Source organism: Brienomyrus brachyistius, unplaced genomic scaffold (assembly GCF_023856365.1).
Source record: "Brienomyrus brachyistius isolate T26 unplaced genomic scaffold, BBRACH_0.4 scaffold35, whole genome shotgun sequence".
NCBI lineage: Eukaryota > Metazoa > Chordata > Actinopteri > Osteoglossiformes > Mormyridae > Brienomyrus > Brienomyrus brachyistius.
Window position 1 is genome coordinate 1,262,162 of NW_026042310.1, and position 13,189 is coordinate 1,275,350.

The 13,189-nt window shown below is 44.4% G+C and overlaps 1 protein-coding gene across 1 annotated transcript; it reads right to left on the bottom strand.

The window, feature by feature from the left end:
• Positions 1 to 6,059: 6,059 nt before the first annotated feature.
• On the bottom strand, positions 6,060 to 12,843 carry sar1b (secretion associated, Ras related GTPase 1B). Its single transcript, XM_048997827.1, has 7 exons — positions 12,674 to 12,843; positions 10,167 to 10,242; positions 9,589 to 9,708; positions 8,742 to 8,807; positions 8,459 to 8,562; positions 8,235 to 8,366; positions 6,060 to 7,280 (listed from the first exon to the last, which is right to left on the bottom strand). The coding sequence occupies exons 2-7, from the start codon at positions 10,222 to 10,224 to the stop codon at positions 7,164 to 7,166; spliced, it is 597 nt and encodes a 198-aa protein (XP_048853784.1). The 5' UTR covers positions 10,225 to 10,242; positions 12,674 to 12,843; the 3' UTR covers positions 6,060 to 7,163.
• Positions 12,844 to 13,189: the final 346 nt, after the last annotated feature.

Below are 13,189 nucleotides of genomic sequence, written 5' to 3' on the forward strand. Positions count from 1 at the left end.
AGGTGAAACTTCTCCACAGACCCACATGCATCTAGTGAGTATGTATGAGTGAGTATGTATAGCTGATCGAGTATGTATGAGTGAGTATGTATAGCTGATCGAGTATGTATGAGTGAGTATGTATAGCTGATCGAGTATGTATGAGTGAGTATGTATAGCTGATCGAGTATGTATGAGTGAGTATGTATAGGTGAGTATGTATAGCTGATCGAGTATGTATGAGTGAGTATGTATAGCTGATCGAGTATGTATGAGTGAGTATGTATAAGTGAGTATGTATAGCTGATCCAGTATGTATGAGTGAGTATGTATAGCTGATCCAGTATGTATGAGTGAGTATCTATAGCTGATCGAGTATGTATAGGTGAGTATGTATAATCCCAAATACACTGTCATGCTCTCTGCCTCTATATGTGTTTCTGGATCCTTCTGTCAATCTTACCCAGAACTGCCTACTTCTAGCGAGTGGACCTTCTTTTCACAAATGCAACAAGTGACATATGTGGTTTATTTGTTTAATTCCATCGTTTTTGGATTTTTCTTATCGGAGAGTTTTATCGGCTGCAGTTGGGTCATCCCACCTCAGGGGGGCACAATGGTGTGCTCTATCTCTTGAAACTCTGCCGAGCAGTAGAAAAAGCTCTTTTCAGGGGAATTTGGAGAGAGCACTGCTATGTAAACAGGAAGTTCCTGCAATTTTTTTTTCCCACGGTGGGCGTGTTTCATTGGAACAGTCGTGGTCACTTGCATCGGAAACAGGTGGCCAGTAGCACATCTGTGTCAGTGGACAGTTTTTTAGACATTTATGTAAATGTTTTAGAGAAACAGGATAATTTCCCTAAGAGCTGTATAGAGAGAGGAGGGAGTGTTTGGGCTCATAGAAGATTTTCACTTCTTTCTCTCTACTGACCTCTTGTGGTCATTAAGTGACAGTTTTGAGACTCATCCAAAACACTTTTGAGGTGGACCCTGACCCCCAAATTAAACATGTTTCTGTTCTGTACAACTGCAAAAAAAACGATTTACCAAAAGGAGATATATGTACCACGATTTCCTCCGAGTTTCCAAAGGGAGTTAAAGTGTTAGTGTCAGTGTTGAAGGGGCTATATAATTCCACACACATTTTGCTTTGACACTAATTTATTAACACCTGAAATGCTTGGGGTGAAACGCCGTGGCTCACGGGAACCAGAGCTGAAGCATCCCTTCCCCAAAGAGCTCCGCGATGCATCAAAAATCAGCTAGAAGAATGTGTCATGTGCCAGGTCCTCATTAGATTTGCCAGTAACATCGATGGCTGACGGTAATGGGTGAAATAAATCTGTTTAACGGACTGAGACAGACTGACTGACAGCAGACTGACAGACAGCAGACTGACAGACAGCAGGGGCCCAAAAGAATAGTGACTGCGGCAGAAATTCAGACTATTCCAGATTTTTCACCTTGTCACCTGAATTGGAGACCTCTTGACAGAATTGTTATATTTCAGCGTTCAGATCTTGGTCTCTGACAGTGTGTAACAGCCTTTGACAGCTAACTTTTCTCTGAGGGCTTGTGTTGGGTTCTCACAGAGCATTGCCACATACTTGTCACCAGAAACAGAGAACTTCCCTTTCTGCCCTGCGCCCTGTCAGTGCCTCCACAGCATGGATGTTTACTGATGCTCGAGTGATGGATGCGTAGCGTTCGTCCAAGGAAAATTGGCTGAAGCATCCACCATTGCTCCATTTGAGAACATTCCGGTGATTGCTAACAGGCACCGCGGCGCGTCCAAATTTAGAAACCGGCATTCGAACATCATTTACCATGAAAGGTAATGTGTTTTCATAAGCTCCAAAGGGTCAAATTCCTTTATATACCAAATGACTGGATATTTCATTGTTAATTAAAAAATTTTTTTATTTTTTTTGGCCAGAGGCCCCTTTAGGGTATGTGCGTAGTAATACTGGCATCAAAGTCAGGCTTTCAAAACAGCCTCAGATACAACATGCTCCAGAATGTTCAAATCTCAGGAGAGAGTGGGATTACAATGAAAACGGACGCATTGTTATTCTCGTGCTGCTTGTAGAAAATATCTACGATCAGATAGTCTGGTTCTCTGTAGAAACGTTTTACACGCGTGTCGAAGCTGTATAATGGCCATTATTCTTGGCGTGGAGGGTGTTAGTCTGCGTGAACGTTGCTGTATGTGAGATTTTTATTGTGTAAAATTTGCGGTGGATGTTTCAATGGGTAAAATATCGCTGCGGGCATTGATATTATTGACTGCGTTTCAGTGACACAAAGACCAGAAGTGAAGTGCCTTACGGACCTGGACCTTACCCAGATTAATGTGCTTGTAAACGCTTTAATCTTTTCTCCCTGCGGACAGGAAGACGGCCTATCACGTGACTATTTCCAGGACAGTGAAACCACCCATTGAGAATGTTTTACATGCAATTTGGCCCAGGAGCAAAGCCGCTCTTTGTGTGACGATTCCAAAGACCGCAAGTGAATAAGTCTAACTGTAGACAGGAATGAGGCATTTAAAAGCTACGATACTGAACAGCCGAGAGAAGAGAGAGCAATCATGACCTTTGTTGGTCTGTATGACTGACTTAAAGAGCTGCCTTTGTGTGATGATAATCCTTGGCAGAATTTCATTGAACACTCGCAGGTCCTGATCGTAGCCATGCCGCTTTGTACATGTCTGATGGCTCTCACAAGCCGCGAACATCTCCGGTGCGGCGGGCGGGGGACACTGGACTGGATCAATTAGCAAAATCGTTTGAGTACTTAAGTGGTAATTTGGCCTGAAAAGGGTGGGGAGCCACAAGTATTTACCAGGAGAGCTTCTGTCCAGTGTGATAAATAGGGGTCGAAATGCACGTCTATTTAAAGGCATCTAAATTGACGTGTATTTCAGCCTGTGTCGGTCAGGCTGCCGGATCGATGCATTATGGGTAATAGTTTGACCATTTCTACTTGTGAGGCCGGATGATAAATTCATTAGCATGTCAGCCTCCTGTTTGAGGCAGAGTTTTCAAGCATCAAGCGGTTGGGTTATGTATATAGCTCAACAACTGAGCAAAGTTTAAAATTAATACCATCCATCCGGTTACGATACTCACTTGTCCTATTCAAGGTCGTTGGGGTATGGGAGCAAAGCAGGGAACCACGTAGGCAATGGGGTGCCGAACCTGACGTAGTAGAATAAATACTTTTTATCCTAAATACTTTTAAAACTAAAATCTTTATTATCATTGTGTGTGTGAGGAGTGTCGTAACAGCCAAAATTCTGGGACCCTCCTAATCAGGGTGAAAGCCCAGTGTGTAGGGGGAGCGACAAATATCACCCTGATGGAAGACTCTGACCCGGGCCACTGAGCCTCCATGAGGACATCCACCAGCTACCGCCCATAATAGAAGCGGCTCGAAGGAACGTGAACCCACCTGCTGGTCTCGTAGTGCTACTGCAGGCTGTTTGGGTAATAGATGACATGTATCTAAAGCGAGAGTCTGAGAAGAGGCGTAATGAAAGTGAAGAGAAGAACTGCAGAGGACAGATTGAACCCGACAGCATCCTCTATAGTCCCGCTTTTTAAAAGGCTGTCTAGCTGATTTTAAAAATATTCTTGGTTTTCCAGAACTGACAGAATAAATATTAGTGGTGTCGGCAAGAAGAATGTGGCAGCCGCACATACGCAATCTCAAATATAATGCACAACTCGCTCTTCGGATCCCACCCCCTCCATGCTACGCTTCAGGATACACTGATCCACACTGCCCTCTAGCGGCCCAAAGCGAAACAGCACACCAAACCAAGGCCCGTTAAAGGAATTACCGGTTAGCCTTGGTGCGTAAGAATATGTTATTTATTAGCCTCAAGTGGCAAATCTAGGGCCCCATTCCACTAACGTCAAAGAGATAATATGCTACAAATTTAACAGAATGCCGTGTTTCAACACTCTCATTAAAGCGTACAGAATGATAAAACATTTCACTGAAAATGACTTACTCTAGCCTGACATAAGGGGAGACCGTAATGAGATTTCTGCTGCTTATGGTGATGGAACAGCACAGGTCCAAAACACAATTTGAAATCAATTAGTAGCATAATTACTAATTTTACTCTGGAGACAAACGGGTCCTAACACTTGCCCTACCACTGCATCCACTGGAAAATACTGCACCACTAAATAGTTACTCTGTAGTGAGTAGTATAGTATTCTCAGTACCTCAGTCCATTGCCATTATTATTATTCCAAGAACAGCTTGGCAAACAGACTAGGCATACATACAGACACACTCACACACAGGTTTGTAATTATATCTTTGTGGGGACTCTTCATTCATTTCTATGGGGGAAACTCTAAGACGATGTAATGTCGTGAAACTGCGCTATACAAAAATAAATTTGTTGTTGTTGTAGTAGTAATCCCAACACGATGGCGTTAACCTCCACCCACCCACCCAGCCTTTTTTGTTTTTTGATTCACAGATCTTTGTGGGAACCTGAAAAACGCTCCCTGCAAACTTAAAATAACACGTCTTTTTCTATCATATTGTGGGGCACATTTGGTGCCCACAATGCAATGCAAACATAATCCATACACATACATATATATGCGTGTGTGCCGTCCATCCATCCATCTATCTGTTTCGGATATTTGCAATCCCTGATATAGTTTGAATGTTTCACAGGGCATACAAACAGGTACATGTGCCTGATTCCATGGCCACAGGCTTCATTATTTTATGTCAGCTGCTACAGTTTGGACCGGAGTCCCAACTGAGGCGTCCCTGTGTTGCCTGGGACAGGCTCCAGACTCGGAGCGACCTTGCGGCGCATAAACCATTACCGAAAATGGAACGTTTCAATACAGACTATTCGTTATTAAGTTTAGGCATTAAGCAACCAAGATAGTAGAACAAAATCTAAAACTTCGGTTAAGCTGCCAAAAATTCCTTGTGTTATTGAAAACCGAACTGAATTTTATGCCCTAGTTGACTTTTCGGTAAAGCAGGAATAAGGTGCGTTTATAACAGCATTACTGCCGTTTGCTTTGTGCGGAACATACCTGCCATTGAGCGTCTGACCAGCAGAGACTAAAATTACATATATTTCGGTGAGATCACACCCAGGATTTCTGTTAAGGTTTCCCTAGACGTTAGCTGTGTATTTCCTTATCAAGTAGTCTAAATCCTCAGGAAATGTAGGTCTTGGTCAGAAAGACTGTGGCGATTACTAATGTGGGCCCCCTAGTGGAGTCGGGCGGTAAGTGTTTCTGGCTCACACTGCTGGTTTGGGTTATGAATGGAAACTCTCATATTATTGCTTAGTAAGTGTAGATGCTTCCTCTTAGCGGCACGTCAGCAGCGATGAAGAGCAGCTCCACGACTGTTCTGAGGATTCAGTAATAGGATAGTCGGTTTCTAAGCATTGACATATAGCATACAAGTATAAATAACGCATATACTGTGTAAATCAATCATGTGCTTAAAAATCGTGCTTTTCAAAAATAGTGTCACTTTGTCACACCCCCAGAAACTCACTGCAGGAACACCCCCTGTATGCAGTCGCTTACTCTCCTTTTAAACCTTGCATGCAGCCTCCGTTGGCAGTAAATTTCTGAAGACACTTTGAAATCGCTGTCATGCAACGCAGCCGTCTGCCTCCCCGAGGATCATCTGGTGACATTTGGTCACGAAAAGGCCAACGCGTGGATATGCCACAACTTGTTGTCATGGTAACCGCCACCTGTCACCGCACGTGCCGCTGTAGCAATTCCAGGTGAATCACCTGGTCCGGAACGGGCTTTTTGGACCAGTGGCCGGGCTTTGAGACGGCAGCTCCTCACCTCCGGCGGACGCTAGAGGCATCTGCGGAAGTAGGTGGGCGACACGGACCAATTCGAACTAGCCCGAGACCGAGAGATGAAGGTTTAGCGGCCAAACTGGAATTCTCAAAGCCAGTCAGGACGATTATGAAGGCTGTCAAAGTACAGCCAGTCCGTCACCACCTTGTTTATCCTGTAAGCGTGGAGAGTAAAGCAATCAGGGCAGTCCACATGTCAGTATAGTGTTATTCGTAAACATTTATTACATTATGTTCTGAAAAACAAACAACCAGAAAGCACCAGGTGCCACTCTCCCCTTCAATATAAGACAGATTTTTCTCTTAAATCCCCTAACATGGTAATTAGTCACACCCAAATCTTGCAGGTGCTTACGGACGGAAGCAGAGAGAACAGAGGGCTGTTCAGGGCTCGATTCCAGTGCTGCCTAAAGGTTGGTTTGGCTCAAGAAAACGTCTCAGGATTAGCACATTCATTCTTGGACTATAACTGTTCCTGGTCTGTACCAACGTCATGACCCACCCTATTAATTCCCACCCTAATCCCCCCCCCCCCCCCACCTCCCGACGCAGAGCCCTGCGTTAATCTGGGATATCTGCCTCATTCTGCTTCGCTTCATTGAACCTTCTAGCTGGAAAAGCCATGGAGGACATTAACCGTCTCCCCTCAGAAGTTCAGACTCCGTGTAGATTCCTTCAAGCAGAAATGAGGGGGGGGGGGGGCAAAATGATGTCTGTTTTAAGGCACCGTGCAGTGGTGGGGGGGGTATACATTTGAAAATCACACGTGTTGGCAATGTGTTGTAAGTTTATTGAAACCAAGTTAAAAAAAAAAAATAATAAAAATCAAAAAAAAAAAAAAAAAACAACATGATAATGTAATTAGTCACGTGTCGGCATGTCTTGGCTGTTAAAATTGTGCATCAAGATGCATACAGCTGTCGTGTGTTTTTCTCTACCTCTTGCAGTTCATGATACTCGGGGGAAACGGAGGCCAGGAGTGAAAATCTTCCACAGAAGGGGAGGGGTGGGAGGGCCCCCCCCCCCAGTACCACTGAGCTATTGGGGGACAGAAAGGCAAATAAAAGATGCCACAGCTGCTTATTTTTACCATTTCTGTGGCGTCGATGTCACTATTCGCCCCCAACTAGTATTTAAAGTCACTTAACCAAAGATGATGATAATAATAATAATAATAATAATAAGTTCAACGGATACAGTCCTTTGGATTCCAGTTCTACGCATTCTGACAGCGGAGGCAAGATGTTATAACCAGACATGGGACGAGAGGGGGGGGGGGGGGGCGAGGGGGGGGGAGGGGCAGGGGCTAGTCGATGTACTGGGACAGCCAGCGGAAGCCCTCCCCGTATCCCTGCCGCTTCAGCACACTGCACATGAACACCTCCAGGGGCCTGGTGTTCAGCTCCTTCATGGGAATGCTGCCCTGTATGAAAGTACAGCAGACGGTCAGCAGGGGGCGTGGCGGTAAAAAAAAAAAAAAAAGTATGGCACTATTAGAAAAAAAAAAAATATATATCATTAAAGATTTCATGTTTATCCTGTGGACTCGTAGCGGTAAAAGGTAAGCCGCTTCTCTAGTTTAATTAGGTTTCAAGGCAAGACGGGACCAGCAATCGAAGTGAATTCCCCGGCTTATGTAAACACAGCCTCCGTTTTACTTCCAGTAAACGAGTTTATAATCAACGCGCTGCAATCGGTCGAGAGGATGGCGGACGTCCGCGCAGAGAGCACAGCAAGCATCCCGCGGCTTTGATAACGAAGATAGGAGCGACCGAGTCTGACGTCACGGCTGTGTGGCGAAGGAAATGAGCGAGTGATTTCCATCGCTCTGACTACGTTGGAAATAAAATCAATAACTATTATATGATGAATACTCAAGTAACTTACAATATTGCGCAAAAGCGTGAGATAGTCAAAGAAAATGTCTAAAGCTATTTATCTGGGTGGTGTTTATCTGCGCGGGGGCAGCGGGATCTGCTCTGAAAAGAAAACACAATTTGCCACAGCAAGATGAACAGCGTTTCCGTTCCCAAACATCATAGGAGGTGTACTGGTGGTTGAAATGCTTGTGTGTAATTGAATGGTCGCTGCAAATTCTGGCCTGATTTCAGGAGAGGTTTCGAAACGACTCAGTGGAAACACATAGACATCATATCATAATTTTACGCCCAGATGAAGATCATTTAAACAATCGTCTTTGACTACCTAAGACTTCTGCACAGAACTTTATATATACATATAAGTATTCCATATCTATAAAAGTATAATTTGCATTTCAAGGGTCAAAACACACAGAAGACACCTTATTAAGGATAGAGTGGAGCGTTCACACCCGACAGGTAGGGGGCACTGTGGGGACAGAGCCAAGGCATCTCACCTTGCCGGTGGTCTGGCCGTAAAGCCCAAAGTGCTCCCGCAGCTTCTCCTCGCCAAGGGCTTCTGGCCTGTCGATCTTGTTCCCGAGGATCAGGATGGGAACGTGTCCGATGGTCTCGTCTGTCATCAGAGCCTGTGCGGAAACGAGGAGGAAAGTCTGTGTTACGGAAACCTCACACGGACCAGTCCGGAATGAGCCTGAGACCCGCCGCCGACGAGACTCACGTCCAGTTCTGCCTTAGACTCTAGCAGCCTGGTGAGGTCAGCGCAGTCGACCAGGAAGACAATGCCGTTGATGGCCGGGAGGTAGTTTTTCCACACCCTGCGGGCTGGAGACAGACATGAGACTGGTGAGACTGGGGGGGGGGGGGGGGGGGGGTTGCTTTTATCTAAAGGGACTTACAGTAGAAGGAAGTGTTACATTTCGTTCCCTGGGATTTGAACTCACGCCCTCTGCACTGTTAGCGCAATAATCGACTACTTGTTGAGCTACAGCAATAACACCCACCTTGTGCGTGGCCACCGAGGTCAAAAGTGGTGAAGGTCATACCAGCGATCGTCAGCTCCTCGGAAGCTGCGTGGAGCGACAGGGTTCAGGATTTTATTCAGAAACATCTAACTGCTATCTGGTCCTTAAAAACAGACTTGCAATCCTGACAGGTGCTCATCAATTTTTATATTATATATATATAAATTCTCCTCAGACACCAGAACTGGAGTGCAATAAAACAAAATGAAGGCAACATCTCCCCGTGCAGGAATATAAAGATATCATCACTAAGAGAAAATAGTATCGACAAACAGAATCGACAAATGTTTCTTCTTCACCGGAGGAGGAATGCCTGTAGAGCGACAATCATCCGGCTGGACTCTGACAGGGGGTTGTGGCGGGAAGGTGACAGACTATCTAGGGGTATCTATAGCGCAGCTGTTGAATTCATTCAAAGAAATCCTCACTAAAAAATGTATAGCATTTAGCTCACGGGAGTTTTACGTACACAAAAATGTTCTGAGGAAGGGAAAACGATTGGTTAAGAGGCAGGACCAAACAATCAGACTTCTTGGTCCCACATCCTCCAGTTACTTGGACCCGCCACCTCTACAATCTGATTGGTTCAGAGAGACAACCAATCACATTTCCTATTATACCCTCAGAACATTTTTGCGTAAAGTATAAAGTGTAAGTAAGAACTCCCCGGAGCTAACATTTATTGGTAATATATACTCAGATACAAACACTAGAGGTCTCCCTACACTCCTCAGTTCTCCTCCTAAAGAGTGAGTACCTGAAAAATAATGGCTCTTCAATGCATGAGGGGTGAAAGGTCAAGACCTCAACAGGAAGATGGACTTACTTGGGTGCAAAGTGGGCACATGCTGTCCAAGCCTGTCATCCTTTAACATGTGCAGCAGAGTCGTCTTTCCCGCATTGTCCAGGCCTAGAAACACTAACTTTCCTGATTTCTTGTACAGTCCTTGAGAAAGAGCAAAAGGGGCGATGTCACAATTAGCCAATCAGGCGGCGCGTTACAAGCCCCCGTTCCCCGACTCCTACTCTGCCCCAGCACCGTAGATGCGATCACATGACCACGGAGCTGAGAGAAACGGAAAGCTACAGGAACCATGGCAGAGATTAATTACATGGCTGTCAGGACACGTCTGGGCAGGAGGCGGTGAACATTTAACACGTCGAGTCTGAGTAGAATCTTTCACCATGACGGCTTTAGTGAAAACTACATTCAAAAGCACTTTTAAAGAGACTCAAAATGGTACATAACACAAATCTACACAGAGTTGTGACTTAGCCTCTCAGGAATCCTGAGGTTTACCCGTAAACGGACAGATGCTGACGCAAGGGGTGCTGAGGCGTGAAAGATCGATCTGCCGAATCTTGTCGCCGACAAGAGAAAAAATATTCCGGACGGGTGCTTACCTAGAAACTGCAATACACTACTGAAACCACTGTAAATCCAATCAAATATGAAGGACATATCCGATTATTGTGAATCCTAGAGGGAGGCAAACAGAAAGAAATACAAGCCAAATCAGCCAGCTAAAGAGCACTGTCGAGTTGCATCATGAAACTGAAATACAGCAGACAGTCTAGGAAAAAGCAAAGCAATAGAAATGCAAGCAAAAATAATAATAATAATAAAAAAAAAACGACAGCAAAAATTGTGAAACAATCGTAGAGAGAGACGCTTGTCGGTCGAGGAACGGTTATTAAAATGCTGTCAGAGCTCGGGAGATTTTATCGACTGAAACCTGGCGGCCTGCTACTGAGTTTCAGGTGATTATTTTAACTGCTCCGTTTAAACTGATTTTCACAGAAGCGCGTTGAAAATGGCTGTCGGCAGGTTGGCCGTGGGATAGGCATGCAGGGGCTGTGGTTATGTGTGAAAACAGTGAGTCAGCAGCTAAAAATCCCATTGGGCCACCTTGCTCAAGGGCCCAACCGTGAACTAACTACTTTGTCAACCACGGGATTTGAACCCATGACCTTCCAGACAAAGCTACAGATTGCTAACCTGATAGACTACTAAGCTAAATGCCATTCATACAGTTCAGACCAAAGTCCGTCGAGGAAATTTTCTGTGTGAATCAGAATGGTGACCAAAATCGTCCTTCAAAAATGTTTAGATCACACTTACGCATTTATATAAAAAATACAACAAAATAACAACAAAAGCCAAACATCCTGCAAATCGTACTAAATCTGTGCTGGTGAAAATCTTTAGCCTGACAAAACAACCTAAAACAACGGTTCACAAACAATACAAAAGTTTCTCTCCAATATAAAGTAAGTATCGACATTTGCTGAAGAATACAACCCAACTACATTCCAGAGCAGTTTCACAGTGACTGAGACAAGTGGACCCCCCTCAAGAAGTCAGAATTTTCAAACAAATTCATTAGGTATAGTTAATCAGCATCCGTCCTGAAACCCCCCCCCCCCGGAGCCCCCAACTGGGCGTGTGTCAAACCGGCGCAGCTTGTTGCACAACGCGCACGCTGGAACACCCAGAAGCCAAAGGTGAGGCGCGTTCAAATACAGCGCGTACACGTCAGCAGCCTGCACGGGTCCGTCACGCCTCGCGCTGGGAGATCCTCGCCTGACGTGTCGCAGGGGGTCAAGTCACGCGGACTTAAAAAAAAAAAAAAAAAAAAAAAAGTACGCGACAATCCACCGTACATTCTGACAAGGGGAGGAGGGGGTCTAGAAAAGTTCTCACAGTAACCAGAATCTTAAAATGATAAGATATCCCCCCAAGATATCCGCTTTTTAAAACAAATGACGTCAAATATTGAGGTAGAGAGGAAAGGGGGCACAAACTCGTAATAAGTGACGAAGGACTGACGGTTCGGACTGATTCTGTCTGAAGAGGAAGTAAATGGCATAGAACTGGTCCCAGTCCAAGACTGCTGGCCAAGTTCTCAGCGTTACCTTGACCCCGGAGCGACAGAAACGCTGCTCGATAAAGCGAAGTGAAACCATCCGGAGCTTTAAAACGCATCGGATCTGAGTGTATACGGAGACCTATCCACTACGACTGCAGGGTACCCGCCCGAATTACTCTCCCTAATCCCACCAAAAATCTTAATCACAGTCATTAAGTTACACCCAGGAGAAGTGCGCATTATTTGTTAGGAAACATACGAATAGCTGTCAAAACAAAGCCGTATCAGCGTAACTGATCAATATTAAAAACAAAAACGTTACCAAAAAACATCTGAATCAAATGTGGTGTACGGTGACTTAAAATTAAATGAAGCCCAATCCGATAAATGAGAATGAATAAAGAAAAATCCGGCATATTATAAAATGCTGTAGCACTTGTCTCTGGTTAATGCGCAAGGAAAATTTAAAGAAGCCCTCTTACAATTCTTATGTTATCACAGCTGTATACAAAATAAACGACACAGACAAGGTCGCCTGACGTGATGAACCGACAGGTTTCGGCTGAAATGTGGCGAAGCGGTATGTGGCCGGACAGCCAGCCGGCAAGGCAAGCAGATCGGAAATATCTTATTGGATCGAGGGATACTGCTGCATCCATATTTAAAAGACAGTCTAATTTCTATGCTTAGCGTATGCTCGTTATAGACAGACAAGTGTCGCCGTACATCTGGCGATTTAACCGCAACCGGGTGACTGATTTCATCGATACGTGTCGGTGTTAAAGTCCGCCAACAGCAAGCTAACGTCAAGCGTGTCACTCTCAGAAGACCAGTCTAAAAAGCTATTTGTTTTCTCTTGTCTTCGCCAGCAGTGTCAAATTTATTCCTAATCCCAAATATTAAATGTAAGAAGAAAGTCTAATATTACGCAAGACCAATGAGAATACAAGCTTCCTGTCTTTACTAGCTAGCTTGGTAAGATAGTTAAAACAAGAGGATGCTAACAGAGCAAATAATATTAGATCGTGGCTGAATACTGACCTGTAATCGGCACGCTGAACAAATAAATAGTTGTGCTCTTAATAATAACACAATCGCTCTGAATTTTCCGCCGAAAGTAAACGCTTCACCTCTCCCTTTCTATCTCCGTGTTTTGTTTCAGAGCCACGACACACAGCAATGGCCGACCCACCGCTTCCGCTGTGTGTCTCAGAATAATCGTTCCGGAGGGAAAACACGTTAGCCATAATCGTAGGGAAAAAATGGAAATAATTATAGTTGATATATTTCAAATGTAATTAAATTATAAATATTGGATTCTATTAAATATTGAACGATATATTTTATAAAATATTGCCAACAATAAAACACAATTGGCCGCAGATTCAGCTCAACTTGATTTTGTTTTATTAGCCATTTGGTTTACATAAAGGTGAGGTTACTTTTATGTTAAATCCAATGAATCCATTTTCAATATGACCCGAGCTCACGCCGTATGTATCCGGTACACATGTAGCAACACACCAGCCCTGGTTCTCCTACATCCCCAAAGCCGTA